This window comes from Saccostrea echinata, unplaced genomic scaffold (genome assembly GCF_033153115.1).
Source record: "Saccostrea echinata isolate AGI-Se365-2 ecotype Australia unplaced genomic scaffold, CSIRO_AGI_Sech_v1 ptg000054l, whole genome shotgun sequence".
NCBI lineage: Eukaryota > Metazoa > Mollusca > Bivalvia > Ostreida > Ostreidae > Saccostrea > Saccostrea echinata.
In genome coordinates, this window is record NW_026889803.1 from 41,411,429 (window position 1) to 41,437,693 (window position 26,265).

The 26,265-nt window shown below is 35.7% G+C and overlaps 1 protein-coding gene across 2 annotated transcripts; it reads right to left on the minus strand.

Moving 5' to 3' along the window:
• Positions 1 to 25,288, minus strand: LOC133205543 (uncharacterized). Of its 2 annotated transcripts, none has more exons than XM_061341381.1 (12): positions 25,207 to 25,288; positions 12,056 to 12,145; positions 10,142 to 10,238; positions 4,958 to 5,110; positions 3,640 to 3,807; positions 3,437 to 3,553; positions 3,234 to 3,315; positions 2,946 to 3,025; positions 2,740 to 2,839; positions 2,101 to 2,297; positions 1,141 to 1,221; positions 1 to 1,038 (listed from the first exon to the last, which is right to left on the minus strand). In XM_061341381.1, the coding sequence occupies exons 2-12, from the start codon at positions 12,092 to 12,094 to the stop codon at positions 770 to 772; spliced, it is 1,383 nt and encodes a 460-aa protein (XP_061197365.1). In that variant the 5' UTR covers positions 12,095 to 12,145; positions 25,207 to 25,288; the 3' UTR covers positions 1 to 769. The 2 variants fall into 2 exon arrangements, with proteins under 2 accessions (XP_061197365.1, XP_061197364.1); XM_061341380.1 differs by having other exon boundaries at positions 2,943 to 3,025.
• Between the last annotated feature and the right edge of the window lie 977 nt (positions 25,289 to 26,265).

Consider the following 26,265-nt stretch of genomic DNA (forward strand, 5'->3'; position numbering starts at 1 on the left):
TGCCAATTGTAAAAATGTATTTATTCAAATATACGTCACATATGAATCATTGATGACGTTATAAATATCAGAATGAAGTGTTTATGGCGATGACTACTGTTCTTTATTCAAGAACACTGACTAGAAGAAAAAAAAATTATCATTTGCCATAATGATCACCCGAGTCAATTTCCTTCAATTTTACGGCAAATGAATATCCAATAAGTCCCTCTATTATGGTTCTAAACCAAGACAAATAACATGATTTCTTAGTTTGGAAGCTATTTATGTACATGATACACGTACCGGTATTTCTTGATGTGTGCAAAATATAATCTAGAGTACATACAGATTTATGGGCAAGAAACGTCAAAACTTTCATAAGGAGCTTTAAAAGAGGACACAGAAGAGACTCGAAGTTCTTTTTTTTTTCTTGGAAAAAAATGGGAGTGTTTTTTAAAAAAAAATATCAATAGAACAGTGCGACTTCTGTAAATACCTGTTGGCAAAACTCTTCAAAATTTTGATTTACAGTATCTATTATATATAACCATGTGATGTTTATTGAAGTCATATTCTTCTTCAGGTTTTAAAATGACATTATTCATTTTTATGACAGGAAGACAGATAGGGCTCACTTGACCATTTGGCACAGTATGGTTAAGACTAGATGATAAATACATGTATTACCATACATAACTGTAGTTAATGGAATATACGTGATTGTTTTTTAAGAGTGAAAACAATACTCTTTTATCCTTTTAAGAGCAAGATATCTTTCCCTTCACTGTCAAGAGGGTTTATCTCTCTGTTGAGTTATTTCATGAAAAGAATCTATATGTGTTTTAAGGTCAGTCTTATCTGAAATTTGAGTAGAGCACAACAACTTTTCATCAGTTAAACTCTGAAAAACCTGATCACACAACTCCTTCTGATGTGTGAAATCGCTATGTGGAAATTTCTGGGAAGTCTGTGAATTTAATGTCTCTTCCTCACATTGAACTGGTTGCTTTACTTCACAGTTATCCTCGTTTAATTTATTTAATATATAGTCGACACCTGCAAATTTCAAGTTAAGCAATATTTATTTTAGCATTTACTACTACTATTATACAAGATTAACATCTGATTTCGAAAATTTGCACTTATGTTTAGCATTACCTTCCGTTCTTTCAATCGTGTCCACCAATGGAGTGTCTGTATATGATTGTTGATTCGAAAGATTCGTCTCTTCAGAGACTTCTGACAGGAAAATTAAAAACAGGTATAGATATATTTTAAATACATTTCAAAATAGATTTACAGTATACTTATGAAAGAGTCAAATATCGTTCAAATCAAACACATTAGAATTGCAGGCCTACGACATAAATTATACACTTGATCATAGTAAGCAAAATTTAAAATTGAAAATACTAGTAAATCAAACAATGTTTTGAAGTTTCAAGTTTTACTAAAGAATATAAAAAAATTCCATCATGAATTATGAAAATAAAATTGATATATGATATTAAGTCTATACTTCTTTTATTTTTTTTAAAATCGCCTTCGACTAATTTATATTATCCCACTTACTTAATCAAATATCCTTTTTGTTGTTAGTATTGAAGTCGAATTTACATCGTATTTTGAAAAAAAAAATTTCAAAATGATATAAATTCTATAACCTTTTCTTCTTTTTTTTAAATCCTTAAGTATTGGATTTGTTAATTTATTAGTCCTTATTGGTTTATATACTTGTCCTTTATAATTAAGGAATGAATTTAATAGCTACCCAATTTATACGGTATAAAGAGGGTTGGGGCAGTTTACGCTTTATAAACCGTAAAATTTCATTCATTATACTAGTAATTTAATTTTCATTCATTTAGTGTAAGAAAAAAGATGATTGCCCTTAAAAAATGACTTGAAATTGTACAAAATTTAAATGTAACGTCAGGCGGATCGTTTTTGACGCAAGTCATTGTGACGTAGGCAACCCAATTTATACGATATCAAGTAATTTTTTATCCAATCAAATGGCACGTTAAAATCAAAATTAAATTATTTTCTGTTGAATTATTTTTATATAATGTCAAAAAAAAAAAAAAAAAAAAAAAAAAAAAAAAAAAAAAAACTAACCTGTTGTTTCCGGATAATTAGTGGTATATGAATCATCTTCTAAAGAAGAACCCTGATCGTTGAAAGGTCTTTGTCTTAATGCCCGCGGGTCACATGGATGAAATGCTCCTGGTTGTTCAGTTTCAGAAACAATTGGTGATTTTGGCGTATGGCTAATCAAGTCTTCTTTTGAATCAGACATGATAAGTGGCGTGAAACTGCAAAGCAAATGAAGGTCGGAAAGTTATATAGAAAAAGATGTAGCTTAGGTGCAAAAATGTTACGTCATGCTATCAAAAATGCAACTAGAAATTTAACCAATCAGAGAGGATTCTGCCAAGGGCTGCCATAGGAAATTGATAACTGTCTTTAATACAGTAATAATATTTAGAACAAACTATACACATATGGAGGGTGACATGGAATAATCACTCATATGTGTAAGAAATATAAACATACAGAGATGGACAATGCGATTCCTATAGGGCTCCCACATTTCATGCAAGGCCCTAACTAAATATGTCTTCTAAAACAGATATTTACACCATTCATTCAATCTCCATCCAAGAATGATTCTTATTAAAAAATCATCTTGTTAATTTAGAAAAAAAATATTTCGAAGTGCACATTCTTTGCCTTTGACCATTTTCAAAAACCCACCTTCCGATTGGAATTGCATTTTCCGTGTCATCTTCTTTTTGATTATCTTCAGCAGAATTTACATTTTCTTCATCGCTAATGCCTCTTCGCTTAGGTGTGCCTTGTAAATAAATGGATGAAGTTTTTAGGAGAACAGACAGTGATATTTCATATTAAACAGTTTGTAAATAGTTTGGTATTTTTTATCATAATGTCTAACTTACCACAAAAACGACATTTTCTTCTTAAACAGATGGATAGAACCACCAACACAACAACAACAACAACGGGCAATCCTGTGCCAATACTAGAATAAAAGATACACATGAGTTGTTTTTTCAATCCATACATGTATATATATCACTTAAAAATGGAGTCGAAATATTTTAGAGGGAAAAAACTCATTATTATAATCATATAAAATTTTTATTATAAAAATAATGGAGAGTCGCACAACTACACAGTGTCCTTGAATACTAATAGATTTATTTGGAATGCATAATAGTATATCTTACACTGTCCATAAAACATGTACACTCTTAGACGTGTCTGCAGTATTATTGACGATGGATGGCAAACTGGATATTTCAGAGGTAACTGAATAAAATGAAAATACAAGGATCTTTCAGTTAGAATACGAACAGAGAACTGTGGTTGTCGGAAAGAGAATTCGTAGTCAAACATGTAACAGATGATAAGGAAAAAAGGTAAAGCAAACCGGAAACAGTCATAGCTGGGGCGGTGGCCGTCATATTCTGGCTAAATGAATCAATCACTTCACATGGTCCACAGCCTTTCCCTTTCTTCCTTGTGCCGTATGGGCACTTCTTGCAACCTGAACACCAAAACAGTATAAATTAAATTTCTCTTTTTGTAAGTCTTACTTTCTTTTCCAAAATTTGTGACTATCGGACTACCTACTTGGAGAATTCCCGTCAACAAATAAATATTCATCTTCGGGACACTGGTCGTAGTACCTTTCGCAACTGCATGGATTACGGCCGTACCAGCAATTGGATAAATCACATTGGCAAACATCTGCCTTTGCACATGCTGGACTAGCGGTGCCATTTCGGATTGGGACGAGGTCTAAAAGGAAATTGCTTCAATTGATAATGTTCTAAACATTAACCCTATTGAAATATTACAGTATGCAATTATATCTTATTTAATAATCAAATGTTATCAATAAAATTTCGCATACAAATACCTCTATCTATTTCAGTTTCTGGCTTAAAATTTCATTCGCTTACATTGTACATGAAATACTTTTTTAACAGACCCCTAGCAACGGTTTAAAAAGTGGGGGGACTTCCCAAAAAAAATCTGACGAGCAAAAAAAAGCTATTTACTGTCCAAATCCTGGAATTTGCCAGTGTTCGGCCTTACGGCATCGGAAAGTTGGGGGGGGGGGGGAGCATCTATAGGAAAATTTACTAAGCAAAATACTATACTCTGAAAAAAGTGCGACCCCCCCCCCCCTCCCGGTGTTCTACGGGTTTTGGAACTTAAATGATAGGGCGTCTCTATGACGTTACTTTTCGGCACTCATTTTCAGTTTATCCACAAATCTTTTTAACCTTTCATACGCTTTTTTTATATAAAAATTTTACTGCCATTTTGCTATAAACCGTTTTGTTTTAAGTTGTAGCATTAAAATTATTTGAACTTTGTCTAAATGTTATCTCTAAATTCATTTCTTTTTGCGTAAATCTTATGTATCATCAGATTCGTAATGAGTGTCGAAGAGAAACGTCATAAAAACGTCGGTATAATTTGGCGGCGATAGACGAGACCCAAGGTTATGTTTCTTTAAATATTTAATAAAGTATTGCATGTATCTTAATGAAATCTTAGGACAATAATCAAAATAGATAGAGGTATTAGTATATATAGTTTTGTTGAAAACTTTTGATTATTAAAGATTTTATAGCAGATGTGAGATTACTTTTGGATCAACCCTCGTATTTTTAGATTTTGCTTTGAAGTGCGAAAACTGTAGAGTAAATGTAATTGTATTTTTAGATGGTCCAAAAAAAAAAAAAAAAAAATACCCAGACGGTAGATTTTTATGAAACTTTGCATGTAAACTGATATCAGTGTAGGCTATACATGGTATAAAAGTTAAGATTTTTTATTGCAGTTTTTACACAAAAATCCAGTAGGCTCCCTTAAAAACATTTTGTATATTTATTCACTGATGCATGCAAAAAGAAAAAAAAAACAGTGACGAAATTACCTATATCTTCACATTCTTTTTGGGGTCGGAAACATTCCCTATTTGTTACTGGCGTGGTACTTGAGTGTATTTGAAATGGTTGAACTTTTCCGTCAGAACAAGACTGGCACAATTCTGGGGTACAATTACGTACACAGGCAACTATTTCGTGACCTACATATAAAAGAGAAAATCCACAATTCTGATGAACAATTATCTACGTACACATGTACTTTTTCATGACCTATATTTCCAAAAAGAATAACATCTCTTACAGACTACATCACAAACTTTTGAACTTCCTCCTCAATAATTTGCAAAAGCGGGTGACTTGTCAAATAAAGAGAATTTGACGACTGAAACTTGTTGCAACATGTGCAACGCGATTACTTATAAACCGATTTTTTAAAAAAAGAAATCAGAATAGTTACACAAAGGTTCGTTACTTTAACTGAAAATTAATTTACTGTTAATTTTTTGTCTTGATAAGTTTATCTGAAAGATAATTGTCAATTCAAACAGCTTAACCATAAGTGTGAACACGATTCTTTCTAATCAGCATGTGTCATGAATTTCAAGACTTTGGTCGAGGGATAAGTAAACATTGTAATCATGCAAATACGTAGTTAAATTTTTGTCTGCTAGATTTCTACGGGTAGGGTTTTCAAACGTATTTTTAATACATGACCACATCAGTTCAGCTTTGAGCGTCAGCTCTGAATGCTAGACCAAAAGGCAATAATTTGTTCAATTTTTGGCTGACAATTATCATTGTGATCATGCAAACAGTTTTCCTTCAAGATGTCAATAGTGAAGAAGATTTTAAAAGGTGTAGGTATCCATCTTGGGCTTGAACATTGTACCCAGGGTCATGGATTTTTTTCACTACTAAGTGCTTTTAAAATATGATCTTGCAAATGTAGTCATACGAATCATTTCTTGTATGAATTACTACTAGTCTTAATTCAAAGATCAACAACAGAGCACTCATACATGGACAATGACTAAAGCAGCTCGTTACGTAGAAACATGCCGAAAACTAGTAGCATTATTAGAAGAATGACATATTCAGACAGCAGATATTTGTAAACTTTATAAAGTCTTAGTAGAACATGTGTCATACCTTCAATCAGAAGACAATTTGACAAAAACAGCTACACTGTTTAAGTGTTTAGAGAAAAACTTAAGCCAGTTCAAGGGAGAGAGTCTAGATAACTTGCGCACCGCAGCAGCAAAAACAAAATAGAGACAAAGACAATACAATACACACGGACAGCCCTTCAACAAACGATTTTAGACCTGGTCATTGACAAGACGAAACGTCCAGTCTGACAACATATCCACGTCTCTACATGTACAAATTATACAGAAAGACTGGATCTTTAGCATGTTTACCAAGAACATATCTGAAATGAAATATGAAGATAACGAACAGTATTCAATCTGTCCAATGAAACAATACAGATTTGGAGCAGAGCAAACAAAGACCTTAAAATTTAGAGGTGGGATCAGGTGCCATGGAGGAGTGAGCATCCCCTGCCGACCGGTCACATCCTCCTTGTCATGATCGGAAAAATCCGTAGACAGTTCAGCGTATAAATAATGGCCCAACAATTAGTATAAAAAACGTCAGTCAGCATTTGACTCAATAATATGTTGTATGTGCTGACAAGTTCATCATTGTATCGACCATAAAACTTGCGAAATGATGACTTCAAACGAGACTGTTGATATCTTTGTTTCATCAACTTGTTTGTCAATAGCTTACCTCGTGTTAGAAAATGTTCATACGTCGAGCATGCTCTTGCGTATCGGATCAACTTAGAGACATAAACCCCATATGCTGGTGATAAGAGTATATTGCTACATAAGTAAGGGAAGTTGACAATTGAAAAGTTGAAGTAGTTGTAACTATATATTGACATTAAGGATATCGATGGATTCTATCACATACCTATTTCCTATGACTCCCAAAAGTACAAATCTAAAATATTTAGGTGCAAATTACATTTTGGATTATGTGTTAGCCCATATTATTTTCTGTAAAACTATGCGTGCAGCTGTATCTTACTTAAGATCTTTGAACATCTAGGGCAGTGTGTATGTTGATTTTTTTCTTAGCAGCAAACTCTGAATTAACAAGCATTCTGAGAGTATTGCATGAGCAATACTAGTCCCCTACCGGCAAGTGTAATCTGGTTCTGTTCCCGTTAAGAATTGAAAATGCCATAATTCCGTCAAAAATTAATGAAGCGGGACGAAATGCAAACTTGATCTATAACTAATCAAGGTAAAGCCACATACCAAAAATCAGTTCAATATCTACAAGCGTTAAGAAGAAAAATGCGGAAAACCCCTAAAAATTGAAAAGGCCGTAATTCCGTCAAAAATCAATGAAGCGGAACGAAATGCAAACTTGATCTGTAACTCATCAAGATACACTCACTTACCAAAAATCAGCTCAATATCTGCAAGCGTTTAGGAAAAAAGTGCGGAAAACCAAGTGGGACAGACTGACAGACAGACAGAGGGACAGACAGACAGACAGACGGACAGACAGACAGACGGACAGACTCAGAGGAAACCTATAGTCCCCTCCGGTTTCACCGATAGGGGACTAATAATAACAGTGCGAAAAAGAGTTGTTTTTTTTTTTACATACATTGAAAGTCTCGGTTTTGGGGTCAACTTGTATAACATCATGTTGTAAGGATTATATTGAATGTACAGTGTATCAAATGCAAATTTTCAGGGACAGTAGGTTAAAGATTCCACTTAAGAGAATTTAAAAAATCATTCGTGACATTAACACTAGTTCTCTTAGGTCATGCAGAACTATACATGTACAAAAAAGAGTGTGGACAGACGCGACAATAAGAGAAAGGGGGGGGGGGGTTCTCACGTGATCTACATTACAAGGATTCAAACATCAGGGAAATGACTGCTGTTCTTCTCCAAATGCATTTCACAAGGAACACAAAGGGAATGAAGTGCAGATTTTATTGAACAACAAAGCAAAGTACAGTTGCCAACAACAATTTCCTAGGGCGACCAAGTCGAGACTTGACAACAATGGCTACAGTATTTTGGTCCGAAGCTTGTCATTGACAGAAAAGATCCTAGCAGGAAACCAGAAAAATCCAAGCAGATAACCTATGAAGGAAAATTGGTCCTGCAGATTGGAAACTCAACTCAAGGCCTCTGGTATCTGGATCAAGTGATGGGACCTTACCATGTCCCGTATAGAGCAGACTTTACTACGACCCTCTAACGAATGGCATTGATTGTTTTGTTATGTTCTTTGTCTAGACAACACATATTGTTTCACCGTGATAAATCTAGTTAGAATCCCATCATCAGGGAATGCTTAGACAAACTCCATTGAGGCATCACAGGTGTAAATGAAAAGAATGAAGGACTGTGTTAGACCGAATGGACCTTTACTGATTTCTTAATTTCTCCAATTACTGTAATCAAGGCGAAAACCGCATCTACCATTTTGCCTGATGCTATAATAGCTGTAGGTTTATATGGTAGGTAATATACAGCTAAATATCTTAGGTCGACAGCGGCAAATGGTGCAATTAAAGTGGATGTAATACAGATACAGCCAGGTATATCGGTAGAATAAAAACCGAAGAAGTGTTTTTTCAATCATTGTGTATACCCATCGGCACCACGTAATCAGCACCATGAAATTTAAAGGAATTCAGGAAAAAATATGACTTATGTATTATTAGTCCCCTACCGGTGAAACCGGAGGGGACTATAGGTTTCCTCTGAGTCTGTCCGTCCGTCTGTCTGTCTGTCTGTTCGTCTGTCTGTCTGTCCCTCTGTCTGTCTGTCAGTCTGTCCCACTTGGTTTTCCGAATTTTTTTCCTAAACGCTAGCAGATATTGAGCTGATTTTTGGTATGTGAGTGTATCTTGATGAGATACAGACCAAGTTTGCATTTCGTTCCGCTTCATTGATTTTTGACGGAATTACGGCCTTTTCAATTTTTAGGGGTTTTCCGCATTTTTCTTCTTAACGCTTTCAGATATTGAGCTGATATTTGGTATGTGACTTTACCTTGATTAGTTATAGATCAAGTGTGCATTTCGTCCCGCTTCATTGATTTTTGACGGAATTATGGCATTTTCAATTCTTAACGGGAACCAGATTACACTTGCCGGTAGGGGACTAGTATTGCTAATGCAATACTCTCAGAATGCTTGTTAGTCCCCTACCGGTGAAACCGGAGGGGACTTTAGGTTTCCTCTGAGTCTGTCCGTCCGTCTGTCTGTCTGTCTGTCTGTCAGTCTGTCTCACTTGGTTTTCCGCACTTTTTTCCTAAACGCTTGCAGATATTGAGCTGATTTTTGGTATGTGAGTGTATCTTGATGAGTTACAGATCAAGTTTGCATTTCGTTCCGCTTCATTGATTTTTGACGGAATTAAGGCCTTTTCAATTTTTTACGGGTTTTCCGCAATTTTCTTCTAAAAGCTTGTAGATATTGAGCTGATTTTTGGTATGTGGCTTTACCTTGATTAGTTATAGATCAAGTTTGCATTTCGTCCCGCTTCATTAATTTTTGACGGAATTATGGCATTTTCAATTCTTAACGGGAACGGAACCAGATTACACTTGCCGGTAGGGGACTAGTATTGCTAATGCAATACTCTCAGAATGCTTGTTTGCAATAGTTCTCGAGTTATGACGTAATTTTCTTTTTCAAAGATGAAAACTGATTTCATGCTTTATGTCTAGATGTGAAGAAAACATTTTTTGAAGACCATGTGATATCTTTCAGGAGAACTGGGACCTTGAAAATTCACAATTTTGATTTATTTTGTCCATAGATTTCAAACACTCAACATTGATTGAGATTGGTCCTGCCACCTTAGAGAAGAGGTTGAAATTGTTTAGAAAATAACCAACAACGCACAAGGCACAACACAAAAAGTAGGATAACAGATGTGTGATTTGTTTCCACATCTTTAATATTAAATTAAATGAAAAAAATCTGTTCAAATGAAATTCTAACTGAAATAAAAGTAAGTTGAAGCAATGGGATTATTCAATACAACGCAATAGGAAGAAATGAAACAAACAAAAAAAAAACAAAAAAACAACTATAACGGTGATATAAAAATTCATCTTGTATATTAAATTTTAGAACACGAACATGAGCATTAAGAAATTAATGGTAGAATTATGTTTACCTGGGGGACAGTTATAGATCTTTTGACAATATATCCCATCTCTCCAAATATATTTGTCGGAGTTCCCTGGACATTTCTCACCAAAAGAGATCAGTGCCTGTAAACAATATCAATAGGTTTTCTTGAATTTAGGTTACACGGGGCAATACGGTAACATCGTATATATTTTATAATTTAAACTGTTGTTTAATGCACTAATTAAAATATATGTCATCAATACGTAGATCCAGGAATTTTTTCCCGGAGGGAGGGGGTACATCCACTTCAAAAAAATCAGGAATTTTCTGAAAATTAAAGCTTATTTCGTAAAGGGGGGGGGGGTGTTAGACAAGTCGCTTTCACTCATAGATAAGACTCTACTTAACTTTAACGTATTTTCGGAGGGGGGTTGGGGGGTTGGTGGTGGTTTCTAGGGTCATTTTTGATTACTATTTCAATTTAAAAACTATGAAAATCCAAGGGGAGGGGCGGACCTCGACCTCCTCTAGATTTCTGTGTGTCAGCCAGTCTACCATTGTATTATCTAAAAGATCAGTGTCTCAAGGACGTAATGATAACCCGTGAAGCATCTTTTTATGGTTACATCAACAAGACAAGATTGCAAGTCCATATAAACTTAAAAAATTCTAGCCCTGAAAATCTCTACAACACATTTAAAACAAAATAATTATAATAAGACTTCTGATGATCTAGGGTCAAAACCATATGTTGGTCGAGACACATGGTCTCAGGGTGATATAGTCCCTTGCCAAATATTGCAAAATAGGTAAACAACGAAAAGACAAGATTTCTCTCCCCCCCCCCCCACCAAAAAATGTAATCCTGGTAATTTGACTAGGAGGTGAAAGGTCAAGGCCACGATGTAGTTCACGATGGTACATAGCACACACAAGCTAAATTGAAATATCATGTTACTTATTTTTTTTATATATGTTCCAAGCAGGTTTTCCTGTTGCAAAGTCCTGACTACCGTAATTCAAATACAAGTTGTATGCCGTTCATGTTGGTATATGACAAATCAGTTTTTAAGAACTGGGTTAAAAAATAAAGTTTCAGTCTGGACACAGAAGAAAAGACCAGAGGTTGAGGGAACACAACTGTAAGACAGTAAGAAGTACATACGTCCTATGTCAGATGAAATTACAGTTCAGTGGACATTTTCACAAAAAATCTTACGACATATTTTTATCTTAAGTGAAAACTTATGATAAAAATCGTTTTCACAAAAAGTCTTAAGAAATTCGTAAGTGCAAAATCTGTCGTAACTTTACGAGGCCCCAACCCTCTCTTAAGTATTTTAAAATCGATTTTATTATAAAAATATAACCGCAAGACCCAAAATACACGTTAAATTGAACTTTTTAAAGCAACTTCCAATAACATTTTATATTTTTTTCACAATCATTGTCGAAAAATCAAATGAAATACACTACAAAATATTTACGATGTAAGTTTCACTTAAGATTTTCGTATGACCTTCTTTTACGTCAGATTTGTGATTGTGACGTCAGATTTTAAACTTCCTTGCTTCACAAACGCTTGCATTCGATATTTGTTGTCAATAATGTTTGTTATGCTGACAAATGTTGAAAACTTAGCTTTATTTTTATTTTCACCCACTTATTTAAGGATTATAAAGCATATTGAAGTCGTTGCTAGGGATGAAATCTGTCGTAAGTAAAATCTTAAGTTCAATCTGCTACGAATGCGTTCGTGAAACGCACTTAAGATTTGTCGTAAGAGATTGTTAAGTTAAAATCTTACGCAAAAAACTTAAGATTTTTTGTGGAAAGGGCTACAGTTCTAATATATGATGCCGTTTTGACTTTGTTGAATAGAATAATTTCGGATTTAAAAAAGATATAAAAAGAATATATCATTATGTAGAGAGCTAACACAAATTAAGTTATTTACCTTGTAGAATAAGAGGAGGAAAGCTATGCTCAAGTTCATTCCGGAAGTATTTCATCTCAAGTACATGTATCACTCCAAGGTTGAAGACAGCTGGAAGATATATATATATATATATATATATATATATATATATATATATATATATATATATATATATATATATATATATATATATTAGGGATGGCAGTTTTTAATCGGTTAACCGGTTACTCGGTCGGAACGATGGTAATCGGTTAAAAAATTTGTAATCGGTTAGTCGGAAAAAATAATATATATGTAAATTTGACCACAATACCCTGAAAATTCGATGCAAATAATATTTAAACGAAAATATCTGAAATGTTTCCATTTTCAACATTGTCTAAGCGGATTCATAAATAAGTAAGGCTCTCCAGATTGACATCGTTGACATCGTGGGGGTAATTGGTCAGTTTTCCATATCCTAATTGCTGTTTAAACACCACGTTGTTACACAGTCCGTCTCGTGTTTCATTTACAATTTTAATTAAATGATTATAGAGTGCCGTGAACTGATTATAATGGGTACCTTACTTATTCTACCCTTTGCAATTACCTATCTAATAGTATTATTAAATAAACATTCCAAATTAAGCCAAAGTTCAGGCTTACTTATGATTATAGCTTAAAATGTAGGATGATCGTGCGGGATATTTCTACTGATTTTTTTAAATGCATCTGGTACTTCAGACATGTTTTATTGGTTTCTTTTTTTTCCTTTTACCTATTAAAAAATTGAAACATAATAAAAACAGTGTTCCGATCAAATATAAACATAATATTACTACACAGGACATCTTTATAGTGTTGTGTATTAGAGCTTACAATGATGAAATATGTCGAGAATTTTTTTAATACGATTAACCGGTTAATCGGTCGGAACGTCTCGCGGTTAACCGATTAGCAATTCTGTATTCGATTGCCATCCCTAATATATATATATATATATATATATATATATATATATATATATATATATATATCTGTAATCGCAAAGCATATATATCAATTACATCTTATTTTCTTAGACATTTTATATTGCTTGCAAAGTTATATACAACCAAGTATCTTTGACGATCCTGTGGCTCAAAATTCACAGTTCATGCACACATATGGCTATCATTATGTAAGACAAAACTGTAAAAATATCATTATACACTTATTTCATGACAACGAAGGGAACAGTCAAACTATTGTCCCGCGGTAATGGGGAAGACCTGGGAAACTGTTGCCCGATCGAGGCCGAAGGCCAAGGGCAACATTTCCCTGGTCTACCCCATTATCGAGGGACAACAGTTTGAGTGTTTCCCGAGTTGTCATGAAATAAGTGTTTTATTATCTAACCTACTATATAATTTCTCCAAGTACTCATATAGATATAATAATCGATGAATTTTAAAATACATCAACAACAGTTTGTAGCATTTCTTGAAATCAAACTAAACAAGATGAATATTAATCAAATTCTAATACCGATTGGTGTTAAATCAGAAAGATTAATGGCGTAATATTATCATGCACTAATAAATTGATGTATACATATATTATTTAGTAAACATAATGATAACTTGACGTTTGAATATGACATGCTGAGTCAGACATTTAATGCAAAGAATTAAACAAGATGAATATTAATCAAATTCTAATACCGATTGGTGTTAAATCAGAAAGATTAATGGAGTAATATTATCATGCACTAATAAATTGATGTATACATATATTATTTAGTAAACATAATGATAACTTGACGTTTGAATATGACATGCTGAGTCAGACATTTAAGGCAAAGATCTACATGTATAGCGAGTGAAAGGGGCCTACATTTTCCCCAAATTACCCTCGGAAATGTGTTCTTGACCTCTTCTTTGAAGTGATGTTAAATTGAATATATATTTATAGTGTTATTTAATTAGAATCATTACTTTTCAAATGATAATTTCAAATTGAATGCCATGAAAATGCTTCATTTTCTACATAATTCAATATTATAGCTGTAAAGTACGGGAAAATAATTATGACGGCATAACGGATCAGTTCAGCCATGCAACAGTTCATTCTGTGACCGGTTAAACAGTTTGACTGTTTGATGATATGCTAAAACATTAACAGTTCAAAATGCCTGATTACAATTTATATAGGTTAGGTAATAAATGAAATTAACACGAGTATGTATATTTTTTCTCTAGATTATTCTCTATTTAGTAACTGTAATGTTCATTATAACGGAAATCCAGAGTTCAGACCATATTGGTTCATCATTTATATAATTACCATGCTTTCCGTAATGTGTGTTGGCAAGCAGCCATTTACACGAAATCATAATGTTGTGAGTTGTATCACAGACCCAAGTACCTGTGTGTTGTATCAACGAGCCCGCTTAACAAACATAACAATTGGCGACGAGATTTAGGATGCCATCACAGGATGACTCTAAGAAGTATAGTATGGGCCATAGATCCCGAAGACCGGGCATTGTCTCTAGATCTAAAGGATGCCTATCTTCATGTAGCTGTGTGTCCAGCACACTGCAGATTTCTGAGGTTTTGTTGGCAAGGTCAGCATTACCAATTCAAGGCAATGCCATTCGGGTTGGCGATAGCCCCAAGAATTTTTACCGAATTGATGGCAATAATCGGAAGTTACCACAGAAAGTTCATGTATTTGGAAGATTGGTCGATCAAGAGTCAGTGCAGGGCATTGCTGTTGAGTCAATTGCAATTAGACGAGGTCCCTCAGCTGATTCAGAATTTGGGTCTAATTGTCAACGTACAGAAGTCCAACATGAACCCATCACAAGTTATACACTATCTGGGGTCAGTGTTCAACACAAGGAGGGACCTAGTCTTTCCTTCAGAGGAGAGGTACCAGTAAATAGTAGAAGAGATTAGTATAATATCAGACAAGGAGAGTGTTTTAGCTTAGAGAATTTTACGATTCTTGGGCCTAATGATTTGACTCCTTTGGCCAGATTACACATGCGCCCAATACAGTTTTACCTGTTGTTTTTTTTTGGCGCCCACACAGAGACAGTATACTGTAAACTCTTCCAGTGAAGGAAGCATTAATCCAACACCTGGAATGAAGGAAACAACAGGAAACATTTTTTGGAGAGTGTCCTTACAAGAGAAGCAGCCACACAATGAGACGTTGTGGACAGATGCTTCTTCACAAGGCTGGGGAGCTCATCTGAACGACCATCAGATTTCAGGCACCTGGAGTCTCCAGGAGAGGAATTATCACATAAACTGGTTAGAAATGAGAGGCAACAACCGCAAATACTATGGCTGTCTACGGAAAAATAGAGAACTACGAGTTCGACGTGAACTGGGACGAGTACATTGAAAGGTTAGAACATTTTTAACTGCCAATGAAATTGAGGATAATGACAAAAAGTCTATATTGTTGACAGTATGTAGACAGAAAACGTACGGACTCATTAGTAATTTAACGTCCCCAAATAAGCCATTAAAAAAAAACTATGCTGGGTTGAAAACTGATAGCATAACACTTGAAACCGAAACTACTTGCGATTGAGGAACGATTCCGATTTTACCAGTGAAATCAGGGAAAACAGGAAACGGTTAGTCTATATAACACTTGAAACCAAAACTTCTTGCAATTGCGGAACGATTCCGATTTCACCAGAGAAATCAGGGAAAACAGGAAACTGTTAGTCAATAAACTGCTGAACTTAGCAAAACTTAGTGAACATTGTGCTTTTGGTGAAATTCTGAATGAAGCATTACGGGATCGTTTAGTATGTGGTCTTTCATCAGTGGCAACCCAGCGGAAAAAACTGCATGGCTGAGGACAAAACAGAGTTAAAGAAGGCCGTGGACATAGCAATTTCTATGGAACTCGCGGAGAACGAAGCCCGAAAACAAAAGGCTGATGCTCAGGATACCATGGACATGAAACCGTACACAAGGTTAGTGCTGTGAAAGGTAAACCGTGTTTTAGATGTGGGAAGATTAACCACACTACCCGACAAGAGCTTTTACAAGAACAGTAAATGTCACATTTGTCAAGCAAAAGGACATATAACTCGAAAAAGAAATCTGTGCAGCATAAGAAACAAAAGGAAAAGTCCAAGCTAAATCTTGAGTCCAAAAACCAAGAGTGTTCAGATGACAATAGTAGAAATAAACATTGGTCCATTTTCTCACTCAGTGGAGAAAGGAGGAGCCAAAGAAATGAAGATTTCTGTAACATTGGAAGATGTACACATTGAAATGGATTTGGACATTGGTGCTTTTACTTCAGTGATATCCAAACAGCTATACAAAACTCATTTACAGAACAAAGTAAAATTGTGTCCTAGTGATGTTATTCTTAAGACATATTCAGGAGAAATGCTAGGAGTACTGGGTGAAGTGAAAGTGAATGTGAGTATCAGACACAAAAGAAAACTTTATCTATTGTTGGTGTTAACGGAAATGGACCAGCATTGTTTGGTCGGAATTGGATGGAATTTAAAAAAAAAACTGGAGTGGCATTCAATTCTTTTTATGGCTGGTGTAAGAAAAAGCAGAAATCGGTCATTATTGAAGCTTAAAGTGGTGCGGGGAAGGGAGGGGGTCATGATTTGAACAAACTTGAATCGATACTATCTGAGGATACTTCCATAATATGAATACGACTAATCATGGCTTATGTATATTTTTCAATATATTTATCTGTTATTCTATTGTAAAAATTTGATGGCCCATTGTGGCCCCCTACCCCCCCCCCCCCCCCCCCCCCCGGGGGGAGATGATTTGAACAAACTTGGATTTTCACTACCTGAGGATGCTTCAGTATAAATATGACTAATCGTGTCTTTGCTGTTCTTGAGAAGATTTTTAAAGATTTTTTCTATGCATTCCTATGAAAAATTTGATCCCCCATTGGCCCCACCCTACCCCGGGGGTCTTGATTTGAACAAACTTGATTCTACACTTTCTGAGCATGCTTCCATATAAATACGACCAATCAAGACTTTGCTGTTCTTAAAAAGAAGCTTTTAAAGATTTTTCATATATATATTTCAGTGTAAAACTTTGATTCCTATTGTCGCCCCACCCTACGCCCGGGGCTGTGGTTTGAACAATTTAGAGTCTACACTAGCTAAGGAAGATTCCACGTAAGTTTCACCTTTTTTGACAGAGTATTTTGCCTTTTGTTGATTATCTCCCCTCGGAAGGGGGGCTTGGGCCTTCATTTTAACATTTTCAATTTTCTTTCACCTAAGGATGCTTTACACAAACTTTGGTTAAAATTGGCCCAGTGGTTCTTGAGAAGATGTTGAACAAGCTAATTCAGAGAATTTGTGTCCCCCGCTTAGGGAAAAAAGAAGAGCATGTGCAGTTCGGGGGGGGGGGGAGGGTAACACTGCCCCCTGTATTTGTAGTATTTATAGAATTATTAAATGTATACATGTATTTTGAAGCAAATTAAAAGAAAGCCAATTTGGATATAAAGATTTGGTTGCTTATTCTTTAGTATGTGTATAGAAGATTCTTTTTAATATACTATACACAGAATATTTATCACACTGTAACAATGATTTTATGAGTTTGTACACGCCATATTTCGTAACTTTTTTCATTTCACACGTTGAATAGTATCATTTAGTAAATCCAAAAAAAAAAAAAACCATTAAAAAAAAGAGAGAGAATCGTCCGGGGATTGAAAACGGGCCTCTCGCTTGCTAAGCGAGCAACATACCACTAGACCACGGAGGCACTTGATTATACGACATAAAAAATACAAACATTTAGTCACATATAATGTTTATATTCACGTTTGATATTGTCAAAATTTTACACAATAAATATTGTCTAATTTAGCCTTTACTAAACAGTTCTAATAGATATAATTAGAATATAATGTCCGCCGACAACCTGTATTATACGTAATAACTCTCAACATGCCACTGTGCTAAAAATAGTGCCAAGCGACTTTTAATACAATAAATAAAAAAAAAACGGGGCGGGACACTTTGAGAGGGGCAAGAGAGACCATAGGGAGTTATGGTATAAAATTTCATTGCAAAAGCTCAAAAGCTTCTTGAGATATCCCCGGAAACGAAAGTGATACACACAGACGGAATTTATGAATTTACGACCTTGCACTTTGACCTTTTGACCTCAAAATCAATAGGGATCTTCCTTAGGCCACCTGGAGTTGTTATGTAAAATTTCATTGCAAAAGCTCAAAGAATTCGCGAAATACCGCGCGGAAACGAAAGTGTTAAAACAGATAGAATTTATTAATTTATGACCTTGACCTTCGACATTTTTACCTCAAAATAAATAGGGTTCTTCTTTAGGCCATAGGGAGTTGCAAAATTTCATTGCGAAAGCTCAAAGGGTTCTCGAGATATCGCGCGGAAACGAAAGTGTTACAGACAGACAGAAATACAGACGGACGGACGGACAGACAGACCCAAATTAATATCCCCCACTTTCAGTGAAAGCGGGGGACAAAAAATGAAGTTTACAGACGGACGAACGACGGACAATGGGGATTCAGAAAAGCTCACTTGAGCTTTCATCTCAGATGAGCTAAAAAGTATTCTGTGTTTGACCACAAACTTAGATGCATTAAGGGAGTGACAGCAACCTTAAAGGTCAAGGATAATGTGCAACTTAAATTCTACCAGTCACGACTAGTACCATATGCTTGATAAGATTTCTAATCAGAGTTAGATAGACTGAAGCGAACCGGTATCTTGGAGAAAGTGGAATGTTCGGACAGAGCAGCTCCCACAGTACACGCAATGAAAGCTGATGGATCGGTACGTATCCGTGGAGACTTCAAAGTTACAGTCAATCCTTACCTGGATATTCCAGAGTACCCTTTTCATACGAGTGAAGAATTCGTTTGCCAGCCTTCATGTACTGTGGCCTAGCTTGGACTCAGATATCGAGAACAAAGTTTTGCTGTGTGGATCGTGTAGGATACAGTTACCAAGCTTACCTAAGGCTCCAACGAATCCATGGTTATGGCCGAGCGCAATCTGGACACAAGTGCATATCGACTTCGCAAGACCAATCATGCAGCGCAAATCGTGGATGCACATTCCAAATGGATGGATGTCGTAATGATGACTTCAACCACCTCTGAAAGTACTGATAATGCATTGTGATATCTATTCTCATATGGATTACCTGTGGAAATTATTTCGGCCAATGGACCACATTTCGTTTCCGAGGAATTTGAGACTTTTTTGAAGGAGATTGGCGTACGTCACATAGAGTCTGCCATATCACCCTGAATCTAATGGAGAGGCAGAACGAGCTGTGCGCACATTTAAGCAGGCGATGAAAAATACGGCAAGTAAGACAGGGACTCTGAATCAGAAACTTGCAGCGTTTTTATTGTCATATCGTTCCACACCTTATACAACTACATATGTAATACCAGGAGAGTTACTTCTCAACAGAAAACTTCATACACTACTTGATGTTGTGAAGCCACAGTTGACAGATCGTATTCAGCGAAAATCAATACCAGCTGAGAAGAAGACTCGAGATTTCATATCGATAATACTGTCATGATGCGTGATTACCGTGGAAGCAAAGTTTCTTGGATCAAATTTATCATCTCACGAAGACTGGGACCAGTAACTTACCGTGTGAATGTCAGTGGTATGCTGTGGAAACGACATATTGACCAAATTCGAAAATTGGATGTTCAGTGCGCGTTAAACCACTCTGAACCAGTGAAACCGAATCCATTTACCAGTAGAGTGCCCCTTAGTGTACCATTACAGAGCCGAGTTGAACCATCAGATGTACCGTCTACCGTCAACTAGTGTTTGATTGATAATATCAGAATCTCGGATTTCTGTAAAAGGGGGTGGGGGTGTAATGTTCATTATACCTGAAATCCGGAGTTAGTAACCATGCTTTCAGTAATGTATTGGCAAACAGCCATCATGCCATGTTGTTTACTAAGTGCCTTAGTATTGATTGATTGTATGTTGTTTTACGTCCCATTCGAGAATTTTCACTCAAATAGAGACGTCACCATATACCGGCGAAGGGCTTCAAATTTTGACCTTTACTCGGCACTCGAGGCCATTGAGCAGTGAGGAATCTTTATCGTGCCAACGCCTGCCGTGACACGGGGCCTCGGTTTTTAAGGTCTCATCCGAAGTACCCGCAACTTTCACATTAAAGTGCCTTAGTTAATGTTGTGTATTGTATCACAGACCCAGGTACCTGTGCGTTGGTCGCCCGGGTGGCGCAGTGGTAGAGCGTCTGCTCTAGAGTCGCAGAGTAAGAAGTTGATCCTTACGTCGCGGGTTCGAATCCAACTGTGGGACGTGGAGACTGGTCCTTCGAATGAGACCATACATGTATAAACCGAGATCCCGTGTCGCAGTAGATGCTAACACGAAAAAGATCCCTCACTGCTCAATGGCCTTGAGTGACGAGTATAGGTCAAAATTTGCAGCTCTCCACTGGCAAGTGGTTGCGTCTCAAATATGAGAGAAAAAATTCACGAGAGGGACGTTAAACAACAAACAAATAAACCTGTGTGTTGAATCAATGAACCCGCTTAACACTCCTAGCCAGTTATTCTATCCATGGCCAAGTCCTCAACACCTTGACCAAGCGAAGTATCTTGGAGGGACATTACAGAAAAACCTTAGCTGGGACACAGGTAGATAAAATCACAAAGAAAACCAACTCCATCCTAGCTTTCCTCAGAAAAAAACATCAGCCGATGCCCAACAACCGTCAAGGCACAATATTACTCCGCGCTAGTGAGACCAACTCTGGAGTTTCCATTGTTTATACAATTCAATTTCTTCGCCTGTCTTAGTTATGGAGTAGAAACATAACAAAGAGGCACATAACGATGTCAAAGGATTGTATCATGAACGTTTATTCCGTACATGAAAATTTAATTTTTTTGTCAACTACTTACTTTTTTCAGTAAATCACACTTAACCAAAAGCGGTTAAAATGTTTCTGTCCTTTTTTTTTTTTTATTTTTTTTTTATTTTGAGACACCTGTGCCCGCGACGCTATACTGCTGTATCACTTGAACACAAGTATCGTTCGTCATTTCTTAAAAGGGCCGCTAATCTAAAACATAGGTAATCAAAGATTACGAAGCTCACCTCGACGAATGTTATCTATAAGTAAGGCAAATTTCACATCATATTTTTTTTTTCTAGTTAGGGTACACCCCAAGATCAATGTCCATGCAAATTTGGTTTAAGTAGGACTTACAGTTACTTGGAAATAGACCTGCTCAAAAAACTTTTAACCTGTTTACTAATCAAGAAAATTTTGGTCAGTTCCAACATCCAAAGCAAGTCTGGAAGTTTCATCCTTAAATGCACCATCTATGCAAGTTTAATCATAACAGGCCATAATATTATATAGCTACTCCAAAAAAAAAAATTACCCTGATCACTCATCTGGAAAATGTATCCAGAATCCGAAGCAAGTGTGGTAATGTCTATTCCTACATGCATCATCCATGCAAGTTTGGTCCAGGTAGGGCTTATAGTTACTTGGGACTGAACCTGCTCCAAAAACTTTAACCTGGTCACTCATCTGGAAAATCTAGGTCAGATCTAGCATCCGAATCAAGTGTGGTAGTGTCCATCCCTAAACACATCATTCATACAAGTTTGGTCAAGGTACGGCTTATAGTTACTTGGGAATGGACCTGCTCCAAAAACTTTAACCTGGTTACTCATCTGGAAAATCTAGGTCAGATCCAGCATCCGAAGCAGGCATGGTAGTGTCCATCCCTAGATGCATCATCCATGCAAGTTTGGTCCTGATAGGGCTTATAGTTACTTGGGAATTGGACTTGCTCCTAAGACTTTAACCGGGACGACGACGCTAACGCCGACGCTGGGGGTAGAGCATAAGCTCATCTCGACTTCTTCGAGGTGAGCTAAAAACAAAAACCCTGACATACATACAAAGTAAACGGACTTTTCTGAGCGAAATGAAATACAGTTGCATTACAATTTTTATGACATCTATTTGAAACTGAAACCGAATATCATGCGAGACTTAACAGGCCCGTAGAACGCGGGGGGGGGGGGGCAATTTTTCCTCTTATACGTGCTAGTTCCCCCTCCCCCCATTTTTGTTGTTGTAAGGTGGAGCACTGGTAAATTCCGGGATTTGTACAAGTAAGTTTTTCCCTTTTTCTGCTTGTCAGATTATTTTAGGAAGTTGCCCCCTCCCAACTCTTTAGTCAGTATAGGTTTGTTTGTTTGTTTGTTTTTTTCCTTCAGATCTTTGGAGGAAGTTGTCCTTCCCCGACCCCCCCCCCCGATCCCCTCCGAACTTTTAAAACTAACTACGGACCTGCTTGAATATATGTATTTTAACATAATTAAGATCATCTATTCAGCTTCCTCTGTGGTATCAGCTAACCTGACACCTAATCTTTTCATTTTTCGATGCGATGAAATGTACATAAAATTATATTCGTAAACAATAACTAAATATTACGTCCAACACACGTTTATACTTTTTTTGTATATGACGCGATTCGGTTCAGCAATATCCCATTGAATGTTTGTAAATCTTCCACTCTACGCAGTCGACAAAAATTACTTCCGATACACACTGATGAGAGCTATTCAACTGCATCAATATTTTTTTTTACCTTTACCTTTCCTTTGACCTTGACCTCACTTTTCTTGAATTACATGTAGTGTTCAGCTCAGTTTGAAAGAAACTATTCATGGTATTTTTATCAAACTTCATATACTGATACATACTGATGTAATCTATTCAACTGCATCAACATTTTTTGTCGTTTCCCCTTTGACCTTGACCTCACTTTTCTTAAATTTGCATTTTGCTTAGTTTAAAGACGCCATCTAAGATATTTTATATAAGCTTATGCGCTTATACATGATGTGGTGAGAATTTATCTTCAATATCAATTTTTTTCGATTTCAATTTCAATTTTAAAGAAACTATTCAAGATATTCTCAAACCTATTCACTAATACAAATTTTCATGTTGCATTACTAATACCCTATTCATGTTCTATGGGCTTATTTCTAGGTTTTTTCGCTTGTCAAGGAGTTTTTCGTAGTTGATAGTGCCCCCCAGCTGAAAATGTATGGCTGTAACCCCCCCCCCCCCTCCCCCAATTAAATTGCTTCCTATGGGCCTGTCAACACCTATAGCATACGTCACTGCAGACCAGATGCCACACTATTCGGTTCCTTATACCGCACGCAAGGACCGCAGTTTACCACTGTTCATCCTTCCCCCAAGCGTTTGGGCGTTCAGCTCACTGAACAAAAGCGTGTTTTTATCCTGATTTTAGAGATTTTACTAGTACTGTATATAGACGCTCACCCCGTACACACACGGGAAGTATCAAGTGCCAAATTACGTAAATGGTGTCAGCACCTTAAAGGAAGAAGAATTAAAAATATCATCAGGCCACCATTAAAAATATCTTTGTTTCCCCTAACCCGACCCAAACATCTCAAGTTGGGTCGGTCGGTAGGTAAATTATTTTTTTTTCTGACGGCAGGTTTGGGAATACATTCTGAAAAATTGGATAATATCTTTATAAATAAGAAAGAACAAAAGAAACCAAATTTTAAACCGAATATCGTACAAATGAAGCAACATGTATGGTAAATTAATTCACAAATATTATTCATTTGAGCTTGTAAAATATCTCAGGCCAGCGTAAATTTATTGAAATCGAATATTTACTAAAAACACAAGATTCGCAAATACTTAACCATCGCACATTCGAGTACATTTTTCAAACCTACTATCATCTTCGATTACTTACACAGACCAAATGTCAAGGGCCTCGCGTGGCTCAGTAATTCCAGTGTTTCGTTTTATAGTCGTGACGTAATTCGGGAGCTTTTTATAAGTCACAGGTGCCGACGTGGGACTTGCAGACCGGTCAGTCGAATAAGACCATAAAAAAACGTAGGTCCAGTGTCGGAGTATACATGTAGATGGCACGTAAAAGATCCCTTACTGATGCTTAATGATCAAAGGCCATAAGTGCCGAGTAAAAGTCTAAATTAGGAGCCCTCCACCGGCCCAACAAATTTTAAAGGTATTTTAAAGCAAAGAAACAACCTGTTTTCAAGGGCCTAACTAAAGAAAAATAAACTGGACGTCTCAGGAAGCCGTGCCATAAGCAAATTTTAAAGATTTCAACACCATTTGGAAATAGTGTACATGTATAAACAATATATAATTCAACCAAACCATATCTAAAATGATTAAAGTTTCATATATCTAATTTTATAGTCACGGAGACAATACCCCATGAATAAAAGGAATAAAGAAACATCTGAATTATATTTATCAAATGAAATAATAATACAAAGACATATTTACAACTCCTATGGTCCTATATAGTAAAATAGGACCATACATGAACTGTTTATTAGATCGAAACGAATCAAATGCAGTGAAATTTATTGATATGTATTCACAAGGAGCGCCCCTCATCTGCTCATGAGCCAGGCTTTGCTATGCGTACTACGTACGTTAATTTTAGAAGACACATTTTTAAATACCATCTGAATACTCCTTAGTCATGGTACATTAATTCACGAGATGTCTCAAGAGTGTAGGATTCTAATAAGTTAAAGATATAATAAGATTGATACGTCACTATTGTTTTTTAACACGAACTAACCCTCTCTGGCCACATGTTTTCGGCACCAAATGAGAGTAAAACAAAAGCCGCCGTTCTGATAAAAAAACGGATTTTGATGAAATTGTATTTTATAAATTTGACAAACAATAAAATAAAAATATTTAAATAATTTTATTAAAAAAACTTTTCAGTCGGCACAATTTAATTGGGTCGGTCGCGTTAGGGGAAACAAAGGTATTTTTTATTTTGGCCTCAATGGCGAATTTTTACAATCAGGACCAATGCTCATTGAAAATAAAAATACAATATCATATTGTATTTTTATTTTCAATGAGCATTGGTCCTGATTGTAAAAATTCGCCATTGATGATATTTTTAATTCTTATTCAATATGTGGTATTGTTTCCTTTCATAACCTAATAAAAACCGATACTACAAAGGTTAAGGATAATACAGTATGAGAATCGATACACAGAAGAAATGTTTCATCATTGGTCTTTCACTATACTCACGTGAAATGAAATAGGACCACAAGAATAAACCAATGAAACAAGAAGTATTTCACAAGTCAAACATGACATGGCCTTTTGTTCATCAAAACGAAAGTAGATGAAATTCCAAACATATAGTAGAATAATGAGCCCGAGACAATGTTGGCTTATCAAAACACTTAAATCAAATTGACTCTGCGATATTTTGAAAGAGAAAGGAAATACTTGGCAAACAAAGGAAGTAATTCTTTTTTACAAAAATTAAAAATAATTCCCAATTAAAAAACTCATACCATTATATCAAACAAGAGTTAGGCGACGTCGACAGCTCGGGCACAAATTTAGGAGCAAAAGTTCAAAACTATGTCTTGGCATGAGCATCTAACGTTCACCGAGATGAATTTTGGGTTTATAGAATTTAAAACGGGTACAGCACATGCAGTCAAGTCAATTTTTTAAGATTTACTGTCAAAATAAAAACAAATTACAACAGTTTTGAAAGATTTTTTTTTTTTTTTTAAATCAATCTATACTTTTTTGATGATCCGAAGAAACAGCGAAAAGGTTAAGGGGGAAAAAAATCTTAAAAGTACATGGGAAAGTTAAAACATACTGAGCTCCTTATTAATATTTATTATAATCAAATAGCTAGATAAATGAATTGAAATGAGAGATGAATTGTAAAGCAAATCAAATGATGAATGTAAAATTAAATTTTAAAAAAGAGAAGTCTATAAATTAATCTAAATAAATAGAAATAAAACTTAACCGATTAAACTGTAAAAAGTCCATTGAATCTTCGCTGAAAAAAGACATTTTTTCTATTTGTTTACCTATATGAATATGATACAACAAATATAAAGTTCTCAGATTTCATTAGTAAATTAATTAATATGATAACGTTAGCTCAAAAATTATTAACATAATTTACCATCGTTTACACAGAAATTTTACTCTCCCTTCAAATGTTTTGAACATGTTATATATGTACTACGTATGCTATGTTCAGTGAAGTATTAATTACTAATATCTTATGTTTGTAAGTTTGGTGAATCCAGGGCTCCTCAACCTTGGCGCCAT

Coding starts and splice junctions, on each gene's coding strand:
- LOC133205543 (XM_061341380.1), bottom strand. CDS start 12,094: ATGAACTTGAGCATAGCTTTCCTCCTCTTATTCTACAAG. Junction 3,316..3,436: donor CCCAGCTATGACTGTTTCCG/GTTTGCTTTACC, acceptor CATTTTATTCAG/TTACCTCTGAAATATCCAGT. Junction 3,026..3,233: donor GTACATGTTTTATGGACAGT/GTAAGATATACT, acceptor CTTTTATTCTAG/TATTGGCACAGGATTGCCCG.